Source organism: Aptenodytes forsteri, unplaced genomic scaffold, assembly GCF_000699145.1.
Source record: "Aptenodytes forsteri isolate BGI_AS27 unplaced genomic scaffold, ASM69914v1 Scaffold266, whole genome shotgun sequence".
NCBI lineage: Eukaryota > Metazoa > Chordata > Aves > Sphenisciformes > Spheniscidae > Aptenodytes > Aptenodytes forsteri.
In genome coordinates this window covers 222,699-238,112 of record NW_008794109.1, presented here as the reverse complement: position 1 = coordinate 238,112, position 15,414 = coordinate 222,699, and the positions used below count along the sequence as shown (strand labels likewise).

The 15,414-nt window shown below is 47.5% G+C and overlaps 1 protein-coding gene across 1 annotated transcript in view; it reads left to right on the top strand.

Moving 5' to 3' along the window:
• Nucleotides 1-13,905, top strand: part of UBE2R2 (ubiquitin conjugating enzyme E2 R2) — a 14,521-nt gene extending 616 nt beyond the window's left edge. The window contains exons 2-4 of the mRNA XM_009275326.2: nucleotides 4,064-4,161; nucleotides 9,106-9,240; nucleotides 10,695-13,905. Coding sequence (XP_009273601.2) covers nucleotides 4,064-4,161; nucleotides 9,106-9,240; nucleotides 10,695-10,914 — 453 coding nt within the window. The 3' untranslated portion in view covers nucleotides 10,915-13,905. The remainder of the gene's footprint in view (nucleotides 1-4,063; nucleotides 4,162-9,105; nucleotides 9,241-10,694) is intronic.
• Nucleotides 13,906-15,414: the final 1,509 nt, after the last annotated feature.

The window sequence follows — 15,414 nt, the reverse complement described above, 5'->3', positions numbered from 1 at the left end:
AAAACATCGGTGTGTTATCAACATTGTTCTCATCCTAAATCCAAACCACAGCACTGTACCAGCTACTAGGAAGAAAATTAACTCTATCCCTGCCGAAACCAGGACAAACAGTTAATTCTAAACATTGTAGGAAACGCTGTTCTTGTAGGCAGGGATGGAGCCATTCTCATACCCACAAGTGCAGCAGGCAGCCCTAGCCGAAGCACCATGCCATGAGTGTTGGCAATTTTAGGGGATACTTGGATCAAGGCTGGTGTGTGGGGTCTTACCCTATTGTAATACTTAGGTAACTAGTCGTTGTTTGTACACAGTTCAAGTACACTTTAATTTGAGCATATCCTACAAAATTGTGTGCTGAGACAAGAAATAATGGAAAACAGTCTTCTTCAGCAGTCAGCCTACAAATGAAGGGGTTTGGACTTGGGATGCTCCGACTGCAGAAAGAACTGGAGCTGGGCTGGAGTCCAGCTTCAGGAGGAGTCATGCACAGCCTGGTCACCCTGGGACCAGAGTGAACAGTTAACTCTGGACTTAATGTCTGCTAGCCAATTTGAAGTAGCCCTTAGTTCAGTGTGTGTATGGGTCGTGTTCAGAGCGTAATGTTGTGGGCTGTCAAGTCCGTAATCGGATCATGGTACAACTACATAGCAGGTCCAGAAGGGGAATGATCTTATATAGAAGCAATCGGTTCAAAATTACCAAATTTTGTAGAGCTGTATTTGAAAGCTGAAGGCCTGTTTTGCCTCAGAACTTGACTTTTAGTGGAGGCCAGTCAAATCCTTGCTAAACTTTTGGATATCCTAGACAAGTGTCAGCCTGGTAGGACTACTGGTTGAATAGTTTGAGGAGCTTAAAGGCCTTTCAAAATGTTCCTGTTGGTGCAGCTCTGTCACCTTATCACAGGGCTTCCTATGAGAGGTTCTGCAGGCTTCCTTTGGGCCCACTTCAAAACAGGAATTGTCACTTCTCTTCCTTGCTGTGAACAAATAATGGCTTCAGTTGATGCCCTGGGCTTGGAAGGCCCTTTTCTAACAAGTTGTTGCTCCTAAATGTCCAGCCTGGAATGAGCGTGCTTCAAATTTCATGGTGAAAACCCGCACTGATGGCTTAGTAATAAATGGCCAAAAGCCTCTCCAAACTTCAGTGCAAAACAGGATAGTGGTCAGCTTTAATTACTGGATGCTCAGGAGGATTGCCCTAAGCCCAGGGACATCCTGAAGTCAGTTCTCTTACAGTCTTCTGACTTGAGTTTTGGACTTCGCACAGAATCTCGCATGTAGCCAAGGAGTTTGATCTATAAATAAAGACAACTTTGAGACCTGCACGTTATTGCAGGTGCATACTGTGGATGTTGGTTCTGAATCCAGAAATTCTCATGCAGGGGGTGAGTGGGAAATGGTTACCAAAATGGTATGTACAAAATGAGTCTTGGAAAGGTCCTCTCCCAGTCCTGGTGGGAAAGATGAAAAACTGGCTCTAGAAACAACTGAAGGTAGGAGGAGAAACTAACCCAGAACTTGATGGGTGTATTCTGGGGTTACTCTTCAAATACTCCACTCTCAGCTTTGTACTTCGTGTTTGTAGCAGTATGTATTGGAGCTGAGGGAATCTGAAGCAGCTTGCAGGCTGTTTTGGAAACATTTAAGCAATGAAAATGAGGCACTGGGATAACTCCAAATGAAACTGAGAGTAAATCAGCAAAGGGCTTGAGGTTTGAGGGTTTGTCAGGAGGAGGAAAAAAAAATCTTTTAGTGTAAGGAAGATGAAAGAAAGTAGCAGTTTACAGAATCAGTTGTCGGGCCCAGGTGGAGGGGTTGGGGCTGGCGTTCCAGTTCTGAGCAACGAGACTCGAGTTAACTTGTGTTTTCCCCATCTCCAGTTTACTTGGGTTGTCTGGTTGAATTTTGGTAAAACTGCATTCACTTGGTTTTTATTTTTATGACATAACAGTTCTCAGTCCTAATAGAAGTATAGGCTATTTCCCATTGGCAGATGAATACTTCATCCTCTTTGTTTGTATCTTTCAAAAACGTATGCAGGGAAAGGCTCTGCCCTTGACTACACTGACCCCTAAAACTTTGTGCTGGTCTCATCAGGCCCCATGACACCTTTACCCTTCCAGACTCACTGCCCTGCTTGAATTTCCACACATGTAGCATTTATTGTTGCAAGAGGGTAACTTCTTACATTCTTGCTTCCCTCTATGTTTTCATTTTGCCAAATATCTGTTCATCCACATGCTGCTGACCTGATAGCTTGAGGAACTTCACCCAAGTGCTGTGATACTTTCTCCTGGCCACCAGCACTGCATTCTCCCAGGAGATGGTTAAAGGAAAAACTGTGTAAACTCATGGAAATTATTAATAAAACCAGAATAGGCTGTGAACATAATCTAACACTAGTAAGGTTAACTTTACCTTAAAATGATACTAAAAAATATTTCTAGATTGCACAAGCCTGTTGGAGTCCTAAAAAGGAAACTGCCTTGTTATGGCAAACTATTCCAGCAATGTAGGTGCGTGCTTGGGTATTCAGCAGCTCCAGGTGCTATGTTTCTGTGCGTAGTTGTGTTCTTCACAAAAACCTGCTTTCAAATGATGAGGACTTGCTAGATTAGCATACCTGGCAGGGTTAGTGAGCCGCTGAAATCTGGATACCGATCACACGCCTCCAATGTTGAAGTAGGATCTCGTTTGGCTATAAAACAAATGTCATTGTTAATCAAGGCGAGTTGAAATATTTGGGAGGCCCTTCAAGTAAGCTGTTGCTATCTGTAGCTGTGATCACTGGCTCAGGCTCAAGGGCACAGATGCTATCGCTGTGAGCAGCGCTGCTTTGTGCTCTGGCTCCTGTATGTCGAGCAGTGTTGGAGGGTCCTCAGGATGTAGCTGAGACCAGGTGCATGGGGAGCTGCCAGCCTGCAGTCTCAAACAGAACCGATTTGCAGCTTCTCTGTTGTTCCTATCATCAACCTGTACCTTGGATCAGGGTGACAAGGGACAGTGTGAGCGCTGCCTGTCAGCTGAGGCTGAGCCACCTGAAGGTGTGGGGCTGCCTCTAGGAACTTGTAAGTCATCTCAGCAGCCAGCTGCAAGAGGCAGCAAGCCAGCAAGGCCTGGAGAGGCCAACATCTGCTGGCTGGCCTCGGGCCCCATCTGCATATTCACCCCATCCTGCAGTAAGGTATTGGGACCCCATGAGCCCCTGGAGTCAATTTCAGTGGAGAATATCAGCTCTGGTGAATACTGCTACAGCACTCCTACAAAGTAATCATGTCAGAGTGCTGTTGCTGATGGAGAATTGCTTTTGTAGGCTTCTTAAAGTGTTTATAAATGGTAGGCATTATGGAGCTTTAAATCTATATTCAGGCTATAACACTGGTGAGTAAAACACAGATTGAGGATTACATGGCTGTATGGCTTCCATATGCTGCCAAATTATTCGTACTCTTGCATGCTGGAAGGGACTTTCAGTGAAACCTTCAGAGAATATCTCCTACTTTTTCACCTGATAGTTCAAACAGCTGTGTCCTAGGAGAGTGGTGTTATCCTGCCCTGCACCATCTGTTCAACCTCCTTGTGTCCCGGGAGAAGCATTGCTTTGATAACTGAGCTAGTAGAGTGTGCTAAACCCTTCAATTCAAAAATTCCTGTAGCTAACTCGGCTACCGCTAGGAACAAAAAGGTTTTTTTAACCCTACTTTGGGTCTCCTGTGACTTAAAGCTAATTTCTATCACTGTGACAGTACTTGCTATCTGGAGACCAATTTAGTTTTTGTGACTTTATTACTATTTTTCCTTGCTTTGCTACATTCTTTAAACCTCTTCACTTGAGCTTGTTTTGTACCAATTTGCAGACTAACTCTGTTTGGCAAGGGGAACTTTTGAACATACACATACAGTAGACCCAGGAAGAATTGAGAACAGTTTCCAGTTCTTGCGTATTTTTACTGGCACTTGAGTTGTTCATATCAACAAGGTTAAACTGCTCAGAACATAGCCAGAGTGGTGGAGCTGAGTTGAGACCTCTACCTCTATTCTCAGCTTTTGTTTCTGTCTTGCAGAATGGAGATGTATGTATTTCAATTCTTCACCCACCTGTAGATGACCCACAAAGTGGAGAGCTGCCATCCGAGAGGTGGAACCCTACCCAAAATGTCAGGTAACAGCGTGAATCCATGATGCACAACGGGGACCTCAAAGGCCTGTCGTCTCTCTCCAAGACTAAGGCCTGTGTTGGGAGAGGTTTGGAAGGGAATTTAAGACTTTGGGGTTTTTAGGGCCTGAATCAGTTGGGAACCAGACTTATCAAGCTGTCTGAAGATACTGTAGTACTGTGTGTCCTGATGCTGGGCTAACAACGTGGAGACTTCTGTCCTGTTCACAGGGTTTCATGCTCTTAAAGCAAATTACCTCAAATGTTCTAGCCTGTCCTTTCCCAGTCCATGTTATCCTACACTTAGGTTTTTCAAACTCCTCCAAGAATACCGCTAGTGGAAAAGAACACTTTGGAGTATTCAGGCCCATTCAGGTAGGCATAATCCTACCTACCGTTTGCCTTCCAGTATTTGTATGTGTCTGCTGTCCTGCAGTGTGGTATCTTGAGCAGTTAGTCAGGTAGTTTTCTTCCTGCCAGAAAACTGAAGGATCACTAAGTACCAGAGGCATTCAAGGCTAACCTGTCCATTTTTTTTGAAACACCAGCTGAATTTCATTTTCATTACAAGACACTGCCAATAAAGAACTGATAAAACTTGCATCAAGTAGCAGCTCACTGACCTGTGCAGCTGGAGTAGTGAGTGACGTAGTGAAAAAACCTTAAAGTAAGGTACTTCCTGTTATAACTTCTTATTTGGATAATAAATCAGAAAAGTTAAAAAGACACTGCCAATAAAGAACTGATAAAACTTGCATCAAGTAGCAGCTCACTGACCTGTGCAGCTGGAGTAGTGAGTGACGTAGTGAAAAAACCTTAAAGTAAGGTACTTCCTGTTATAACTTCTTATTTGGATAATAAATCAGATTAAAGTTAAAATAATTGCCTCTAGATTTTTAGCATATCATATGGGAATTATGCTTGTTTTCAGAGTGATTTATTAGATGCTGGTTCCCCAACTTGAAATCTTACTGGTAAACCCAGCTAGGGATCTCAGCACACCTGAGGGAGTGCAGTGATTTGAAAAGGGTTGTCTGATAGTTTGACTCAGCTTTCGTCTAACTTGGCTTCATGAAATTAATTTGAAAAGAGCGTTTGTCAAAGCAAAGATTTAGCAAGGGGGATTTACTGGATTCTTGACCCTTGGAATAGGATTGTAACACACACACACACACTCTGTAAAGTGCTGAACTAGAGCTAATGTGGCAGGAGACTAGGAATTGTAGCAGTCAGCAAATTATAACAACTGATGTTCCTCCTGGAGCGTGCTACTTAAAGGTTAAAAAGGCTCAAGAGAAATGGTGCGTCTTAGCTGCGAGAAGTCATGAAGGGCTGGGAATCTGACCTGAGCTTGAGGTAAACGTTATCCAATCCATCTGTACCATACAAGTGACTATGAAGCAACCTGTTATAAAGGTCTAGTTCAAATTTAAAAAAAAAGGGAAAAAAAAGCTTAAATATTACTTTAAGCTATATATTGCTAAGTTATGTTCACCTGTCCCTCTGCTCACATGGCTATTAAACTGTTTTTCCATACATCTGATATGGTTAGGATTAGGTGACAAGCCTCAACTCGTAGTTAGGAAACAGCTTTGGGCATTAATTACTTGTATCACATACACATTTTGAGTATTTAATTATATACACCCCTAAAGATTGACATGAAAATTCTCGTGGTGCTAGTTCTTTGATTTCTGCTCTCCCGTACCACGGTGCAGTTTTTGGTGCTTACTCGCTTGGAACGTGTTGGGCCTAAGGGTGACATTTGGGGAGAAAACATTCCTCAGCTTTACCAGCAAACGGAAATAAAACTTGTCCTTAACTGCTAGCCTGCAACCAGCATCACCCGTTGGGCTAAGTGCCGATAGAAACGCATCCCGCTGGGGTCCCATCTGGCTTTGCAAGGCTCCGGAGTGTCAGACAGGAGGCAGCAGGGCTGAAGGTGTGGGAGAGGAGCACGCTTGTAATGAGCTGGATACGTAACCTAGGGCTTTTCTTCAGCTGCTGAATTTTGTAAATCCTGCTGAGTATTGACTGTTTACTATGGATGACCGTGGCTGAAGTGTCTGGAGGGGGGGAACATCATTTTTCAACTTTGAGAGCACCTGTGCTTCCACCTCTAACAGTGTCAAGCATGCTCATTAATGTTTTTTTTAAACGCAGTCAGTATGGACTTTCCCATCACTCAGAGCTAGATGAGGCAGGCATACGTAAATATGGCAAACATCCAGCAGGATGTGAAGGAATGCAGCTGTGATCTGTGTGGCAGAGAATACTGCTTTTCTTCTTGTGTCCTGAGTCCCATAAAGCTGAGGGAGTGGTGGCAGGGCTTAGCGTTGAGGCTCTTTGATCATGTTGGTTGCCCTTCTCCATATCTCCCCTGTCACCCCTCTGTCCTTTGAGGTGCACAGGTGAGAACTGAGCACAATACTCAAGATGCTGGTACATCTGTATCTTGTGAAGATAGGTGATGCCCTCTCTCACTATCGCTTTGTTTTCTGAGGATGTCCATTTTTGTTGGCTTTTTTGGCTGCCTAAGATCTGGAAAGCTTCTGCAACCAGCTCAATGCACTAATATGACTGTCAGTACAGCCTAAGCCAAAACTTTTTACTTTATACTGGAGAGCAAAAATGTGCTAGGACAAATCTATACATACCTCTAAAGGTGGCTCTGAGAGGCTACAATGTGGATAGCAGCTGGAACAAAAAAAACCAACCCTTTTTCAACAAGGTATATAACAGCATGTCCTGGTTGGGAGCCCCAGCCAGTCTACACAATGTCTGTTTTGGATGAAATTCAGCTGTGTCTGAGCCTTCTATTGATAAAGAGAAAAAAAGGCACTTAACAGGTCTGTTTCCTTGAGCCTCTGCTGGCAGCTCTCCCCTGCTGGTAAAGGGGTGTAGAGGGACTCACTCTGAAGACAACAGCGCTGTAAACACTTAAAACAGCTCACTGTTCCCCAGGACGAAGTGGGGGATATAAGAAAGCAGAAGGCAGGTTTGAAATCCCCACTCTTCATGCAATCAACTTGCATGAAACAACATGCTAGAACAACTTCACCTGAGAAACAGATCCCTGACAATATTGCAGAGGGTCAGTCTGTATCCAGTCCAGTGCAGTTCATATCTGATGCTGAGGATGTTTTCAGTCCCACGTGGTTGAATTTTTTTGTGGTTTTGGTCCTGTCAGATCCCATGTGCTGGGATCCCTTCCTGTTACTGTACCTTGTTCACCTTGCTTACCCACAGTAGCAGGGTTTGAGTCAGAGCAGACTGTCCAGCTCTTAAGGTGTCAGCAGTGATGGAGCTGATCTTAACGTGCTGGTCGGGAATGAAGAGTGCAGAGTCTCACCTCTAATAGACAGTTGCCTTGGTGTACTTAAGGAGCTTTGCAGTGACTCTGGGGTTCGCGGGGCACCGCAGTGGAAATTGGCTTTGCCTTGATTTGTTGATGGAAGTGTGGTAGAGCAGATGGCAAATCCAGACATGAATTCCTGCCCTTGGCCTTCCCTAGACTTTGCTTGCTCTACAGTAAAGCTGCTGCAATGATTCTGGAGCTGACATGCTGGCTTTACGGCCTGTTTGAGAATCAAAGGCTTTTAAATGAAGTCTTGAGATGAAGTAGAAGATGGTCTCTCTTCTGCCCATCATTCCAGCAGTTTTTTCCAGAGCTGCTGTTCTCTTTTCCTACTGAATTATATCATTTGGAAAATAAATCGTATAAGACTCTCCTGATAGCTGTGCTGAACAGTCTGGCCAGACACAAGTGTTTAGTTTCAAAACCCCTCAAGAAACTCAGCATCCAAATGACCAAGCATTTCCTGGACTAGTGTCCCAGACATATGATCTGGTAGATGTGCTCAGCACATGCTGCTCTGAACGTGCCCCTAAATGAATGCAAGTACAGCTGGGACTGTAGTCTCCTTTGATCAACTTCTGCAAAGCAGTTGCTATATACTGCTGTCTTTCAAGACTTATTCCTTGTCTCTTTTTCTTCCCTTCCATTTAAATCGGAAGCTGTTGCCAGCAGGACCACCTTGGACATGTGAAGCTATTGCGGTGGTAGCTACAGCCAGGTGGCCGGCTGTGTAGAGCTGCCTGATGTGACTTGCTGTTGAGTTTTCTGCTGGTTGTGGCACTGCGTGAGGAGTGAAGTGCTGAATCTCTGAAGCGCAAAGGGTTGTAGGAAATGCAGGAGAAGGCTCTGGGCGAGTTTGCCCCTGGTAAATGCCAGCGGAGTGGGACAGCTAGCAGCTCTGTGCTGCTGCTAGAAATCCAGGAAGGCTCTCTCTGCCAGGGGTTATGCGACTGGCTCATGCTGGCTTTGCGGAGTACCAGCAGCCGAATCCTGCTGTGGGCCCTTGGCAGCTTGTCTGGGTATTGAAAAACATCTGCACTGTCTTCCCCTTGCTGTGCTCGTGTACTGTTACAGCAGCCTTAGCTGTGCATGGGCTGAGGACAGGAGAGACCCGGTCACAGCTCTAACTTCCTAACAGCCAGCCGAGCAGGGAAGGCAGTGCAGCCTCATCTCATGGTCTTGGGTTGTAGTGGTCCTCCTCCCTACGCAGGGGGCAGATGGAGAGCCTGGCTTTCTGCTGGGATATCAAATCTCATCAGGAGCAGGCTCACCAAACAGGTTTCCAGCCCTGCACCATACATAGGCAGTGTGGACAAGCTGACTTCAGGTCTGATCTGAGCTTTAGCTGCCACCCCTTCACAAGCATGTGAACAGACATGATGATCTGTGGTCAGATTAGGTCCTTGAGGTTTGTATTGTGTCACCTTCCCTATGCTGATGGCCAGGGTCTGAAGTTCATAAATATTTGCTCTATCCTTAGCTTAAGTTTTGACTTTACGTGATGCATCACAAACTTGTTTAAAGAAGTTATCGGTGTCCAGAATCCATGAATGCGTTAGCTCTGACTCTGCTGTTGTGGTTACCTTTTTCAGGACTATCTTACTGAGTGTAATCTCTTTGCTTAATGAGCCCAACACATTCTCTCCTGCCAATGTGGATGCGTCAGTCATGTTCAGGAAATGGAGGGACAGTAAAGGAAAAGACAAGGAATATGCCGAAATCATAAGGTAAGCTTTGTCATGTGTGATGCTGTGCCATGTGTGATGCCTCCTGCTTTGAATTCTATAAAACAGGCTGCTTGCAGAATTTGCTGAAACCAGCTTCTCGCTGTGGTTGCTCCTTTGGAAATGAATTTTACCGTTTTATTTCAAGTCCACGCTTCTGGTCCCTCTAGGTTTTTCAGCACACAGAAGTGGTGCAAACTTCGGGAGCAGGAGGACTGGGCTGATCTGTCTTTAAAGTGTTCTTTTCAGCCTGATCTGGCATGATGCTCTGCAAAACCTATTGACTGCTAGTAAATCCCAGCTGAAGTCCCCGCTTGCCTTTGAGCGCTGCCTGCATTGCTTGGGATGTGATTCAAACAGACTGCATCCTACTAATTCTGTGCTTAATGCACTCATGAATCATAAACTTGTCCCTCCAATTCGAAGGAATATCAGTGGGATTTGGCAAGCATTTGCAAAGCTGGGTTTGATTAGCTGGAAGCACTGTTCAGTCTTGACTGTCCTTTGATAAGTTCATGGTCCATCAGGTGCTATAGGGAGATGATGTAAACTTGAGCCAGGCTTGCTGCAGAGGAGCGGATGGGCAACCTGTACTGCAGTGGGACCGCTGTCACGCTTGGCTGGTGGAAGACCACATCTGCATTGACTCTGCTAGCTGGGCGTGCAGGATGTACCCCTGGTTGGAGCTATGCAGGGCAGTCAGTCTGTGCGAAGAGTCTCACTGGGAGGTTATCTTAGTCCCTTCCAGCTCCCTTGGCTTCAGCGAAGCTGGATGTTCTTCATAACAGCGTGGCAGACTGACGAGCAGGTGGGTGGGGGTGAAGGGACAGGCTGCCATCTGCTCCTCTCCCTGCTGGGAGGCAGCGCAGGCCAGCCACAGTTCACAGCCCGAGTGCTGCTGGGAGGCAGCAGCCGGAGCCTGTCCTGGGGTGATGGGAAACACTTGTCTCCTGCCAGCCCCAGGCAGTGCCGGGGTTACGGCTGCGTCTCAGGGTGCAGCCATGTGCTCTGATGGCTCTTGTCCTCCATTGGGAGCTCAGAGCTGCCAGATGCTTGTGGGAATTGTGGTTTTGAGCACACTGGGGTAGAGTCATCAGTGGTGGAGTCAGTAAGTCATCTTAGGAAATCCCTGACCATCCCTTCTGTAGCAAATGTAATGAAATTTTCTCTGAGCTCTGGCAGGTCTCTAATGCGGAGTCCTGTAGAATAACTGATTTCATATGTTGCTGAGAGCGTGCATGCTGCAAACACTCTTGGAGTACTCCCAAGCCTGGGGCTGCGGGAACTAAATCTGTTTCTAGTGCTGCTTGTGGTGCTTCAGCCAAACATCAGCTCTCCTGACTCTGAGCTGCCAGGAGGGCTGGGCAGGGGCTGGGGCTGGCCAGGAGGTGGGGAGTTGAGCCGTGCTGCTGCTGGCACACAGCCCTGCTCATGTTGCTGTGTCCTCCTCCCCACAGGAAACAGGTTTTGGCTACCAAAGCCGAGGCAGAGAAGGATGGCGTGAAGGTCCCCACTACGCTGGCAGAGTACTGCATCAAAACTAAAGTGCCTTCCAATGACAACAGTTCAGATTTGCTTTACGACGACTTGTACGACGATGACATTGATGATGAAGATGAGGAGGAGGAGGATGCCGACTGTTACGATGACGATGATTCTGGCAATGAGGAGTCGTGACCTGCTCCCTCTATGCCCCTGTACTGCCCTGCCGACTCAGGCCAGAAGGGAGCAGCGGTAACCTAGCAGCAGTCCAGCAAAAAAGTGTGGGGGGGGGATCAAAAAACTTTTTGTCTCCTGCTGTCTCCTGTTGTATGGATCTGTTTGCTCCTTTTTTATGGACCTCTTAGAGACCCTCCACAGAATGTCTGAATTCTTGCATTCTTAACCCTTTCATCACTGTATTATGATTTCTTTTTAAAAAAGAAACTCCCCTTTTCACTTCTACGAAACGCTCACAGCGAAACAGGTTTGCTCGCGTTTAGATTCTTGAATTAAATACAGTCTTGCATTGAGATGTTTAATGTATTTAAAGCTGGAGCAAACGCACTGGAAGCTGGGTTTTCGGGAGCTCAAGTGCTGCATTTACTGGGAAGAAAAAAAAAATCCACACAAAGCAAATTGCCAAGGTTTAGCTGCTCCATTTACAATAATAGCGTGTGTACATTCGTTTAGCCTTGTGGTGATGGCTTTTCCTTTATAAGGTGTGGGGCGGAGAGTGTAAGCTACTGTGTGTTGAGCTTGATGGGATGTCACTGAAAGGTACAGTATTCCTTTTCAGCCTGCTCAAGTTAGGAAATAGCTGGCCCCTGGAGCTCCAGAGGGCACAATCAGCTTTGTCTCTGAAAAAGGCTTGTGATATGAACCCTAAAATAAACACTTAACACTTCATGTCTGTACAGCTGAGCCCTGGGTTGCTAATTTTTTTTTTTTCAGACTAGGTTGGGGTTGAAAAAGTTCAGTTTAGCTGTGCTGCTGAGATTTGCTGCCAGCTGCCCCTCTCCGGAGTGAGGAGAACAGATGTGCATCCTGCTGCCCATCCTCAACTTCTTTTTTTGGCAGTGGGAGAGACCGATAGCCTCCTGCCCCAGTGCTCGCTAGCAGCCCTTGCTTCCTGCAGCCCAAATCCAGTGCTGGCCTGAGCCTTCTTTCTGCTGCTTATGTCAGTCACACGTTGGTAAATGCAGCTCTGCTGCAGCCCTGTGGGCTCTGTGGGGTCGGCAGAAGTTGAAGCTGCCTTTGGTGCCTGCCTGGGGTGGCCAGGCTGTCTCTGTGCCTGCAGTGGCTGCTGGGGCATGGGGCAGAGGGGATGCATGTGTGCTGGGCTCTCCCCTGCCTGGCTGGCTGGGGCATGGGTGAGCGTGTGCAGCCCCACAGGAGAGAGGGGGTACACAGTGCTTTCAGGCCGGGAGAGAAGGCCAGGAGCAGGGTTTGACAGGCTATTTAGCAGCATGCTTCAGCTGGTGCACTGAGCTCAGCCTCCTGCATGTTTTCGGGAGCTCTTGGCAGAGCTTAGGGCCCTCCCTCGTGGGCAGGGGGGGATCCTGCATGCTCGTCTCTGCAGAACCCTCTTCCTCAGTCCCTCAGCACCCTCACCCTGTTGCAGTGTGCTCTTCTTGTTCAGCTGTGGTGCAGTGGCCTGAATTCACCTTTCGCATGATCCCTTGATCAGCAGCCAGCCTGCCCTCCTGCGCTGAGCCCTGGCACCTCCACCAGGAGCAGCTCTGAGGTGCTGGCTCTGCTTGGGCGAGACCCTCCATTCCCACAGGTACAGAGGCAGTTACCCTGATAAGACCTGCGGGCTTGGGCATTTGTTTATGCCCAACCCTTTGTATATCTCAGGGTTTTCAATGGTACTTCACCAGCTGTGGTCCCTTGAGAGGTACTTTGGTGGGAGTAAACTTTGTTCTGTGATCAGCTGTGGCTTGCCCTGGGGGGAGGAGTGGGATGTGAGTGAGCAAGCCCAGTGTGTGCTGCCTGGAGGGAGAGGAGGGGAAGGCAGCCCTGGGGGAGGGGAGGAAGGCTGGTGGGGCTCTTTTTGAAGTGAGCAAGGCAGATGTGTGTTCAAAATGCTGCTTGGCTGGGATTTGCTGCTGCAGGGATAGTCCCTGCTCCTCTGCCCGAGGGTGTGCTGGTGGTGCATCCCTCTACTCTGCAGGGGGAAAAGGCAGCCCAAGTGGCGATACCTTGTCCCTCAGTGCTCCCTGCAATGGTCTGCCCTCCTGCTTGCATGTTACCTGGGGAGGCAGCTGGACCCTTCCTGAACTGTCCCACATGGGCTGCTTCAGCTCATCCTTCCAGCAAGGACTGACTCAGCCCCTGGTGCTTTCTGGAGCCAGCAGCAGGGCACCCCTGCATCTAGTGATGGTGTGGGGCACCCCCCAGCTTCACTCCAGCCCAGCAAGGGCAGTGCCAGTGTTGGCAAGTGGGTCCCTGGGCCTCCTGGCTGCAGGACTGGTCTCGGGGCTGGACAGGGACACCTAACTCCAGCTTTCGGGGGGGGGGCGGGGCAGAGTATGGCAACGCTGGCTGTGCTGATGACTTGGTTTGAAATGAGGATACTGCATCTTTCAGGATTTCCCTTGTACTTTTGACCGTCTTCACTGTATACTCTCCAGTGACTTGTATTTTCAAGCTTGGTGTTGTAAGATGCATTATCATGACTCTTCTGTTACCCTTTTTTAAAGACAAAAAGCAACCTATTTTGAGAGCTCCTACATTAACCAGACTAAACTTCTCTTCCCCATTGTCCTGTGCAGTGTCATTGCTTGTTGACTTGCTGGTTTCCTTTTTTTGAGATACAAACTGAAGTATGAGGTTGTTTTTTTTTTTTTTGAAAATATTTAAGAAATTGCAGAAAAATGTTTACCTGATCTGTGTATTCTGGTTTTTTTTCTTAACCCTTTTCTCCTGTGTCAGCCAATATTAGCATTTACATTTGCAACTACAAGCCCCTTCAAATGCAGTTTTCAACCATTCTGAAACCAGCAGGGTACACTAGATTTTCTTAGTAGTTTTCTTAGCTGAGAGCCCAGATGTTTTCCTTTTTTTTCTTCAGTATAATTTACCAGAAAGAATTAACTGATGCATTTTTTGTGTTGTCTTCCTCTTCAGTAGTTATATTTTGTCTTTTCTGCACATCTGTCCACTAATAAAAATGTGAAATGAAAAGATCCCTGTACTCTTTACTTCCCTGTTAATTGAGCTGGTTTATTTGCATGGGTTATTTAAAGCTTTGAATAACAGCTGTTCACAAGTTCAGTGCTGCTCCAGTATCAATGCCTATACATATACATAAATATCTATAAGGTTATTGGAAAAGAAAGCTGCTGTTTGACAGGTGCCTGCCTGAACCTAAGACTAAAGAACGAACTGATTTAGAGAAGTACTTGGCAAAAGGCCATGGGCTTTGCTGTTACATTTAGTCTTCCTAAGTCAGGAAGGGGGAGACCAGCGGGAAGATGGTTCATGGTCTCGTTTGACTGCAGCAGGGACAGAGGACTGGGGGAAAGCTGCTGCTGCCAGGGGGCTGGAGTGCCGCGGGTGGCCAGTTCCCTGGCAGGGCAGGAGCACAGTGCTCCTGAAATGGTCAGACAGGGCAGTGGGGAGCTTGCTTGCTGGGGGAGGGGCTTTGATGTCATGCAGAAGGCTAGCGGAGGACTTGAGGCCGTTACTGCCAACCCTTCGGGGTGCTTGCCCTGCCTGGCCCATGCTGCTCCCTGCAAGCTCAAGAGTGGAGAAGTTTGTTTTTGCAGTGCCTCACTGCTGCAGTCAAGCTAAAATGAGCAGGACAAGTGTACAGGAGTTGCACTGGCTGCACTTGGCATTGTTTGCAGCACAGCAACTGCTGAGTCAAATGTGGTTGTGGCCTGAGTGCTTTGGCTTCACAACCGCACTGGTGATGGCATTCCAGAGCTGCATTCCCAGAGGAGTCTCCATATTGGAGAATGGGACTGAGAGGGATGCTGCTGTCTGGGCCTTCTGACTTGGATCAGGCTTGCTTGTGTCTCCTGTCTGGCTCCTATAGCACCGGGCTGCCCAGAGCTGCCAGTAGCTTCTTCATCCAGCAGAAGGTGTGGTACCAAAGGCAGGACAAACTCTCCAGCCTGCCCTGCACTGAGTAAACCCAGCTGCCACTTGTGCAGGTTTTGGGTTTTGGTTTTTTTTTTTTCCCCCTTTCCTTGATGGCTGAGTGCAGCTGAGCGACCTCGGCTCTACCATCAGACTGTGGAACAGGGGATTAGAGAGGAAATTGCAGCAGAAGAGCCCTGCTGGAACCAACAGCGTAAGGAAATGGGAAAGCACCCTGTTTAGTCTGACCTGGTGAGGAGGGGATCTGAGAGCTGGTGGAAGTGTGACTCTAAGCAAGGAAAGTGGTTCTCATGGTAGAAGCAGATTTTTTTTTTTTCTTTCTTGTGTGTCTTGAAACAGAATTGGGAAGTGCAAAAAAGCCCCTCACCTGCTGCGTGGACACATACAGCTTCACGTTTACCCACCTCCTCTGCTGCGCAGGGCCAGGATGCTCAGGAGGAGGAGCCTGGGGCAGGACCCATCCTTCAGGAGCTCTCACCACTGACCTTCCTCCTGGTGGAAGCCATGAACCTCGCAGGCAAAGCAACGGAGGGCAGTGCTGCAGCTGTGCTCCCTCCTTACCTATCCCAGCTGCTCCACCGGGACTCA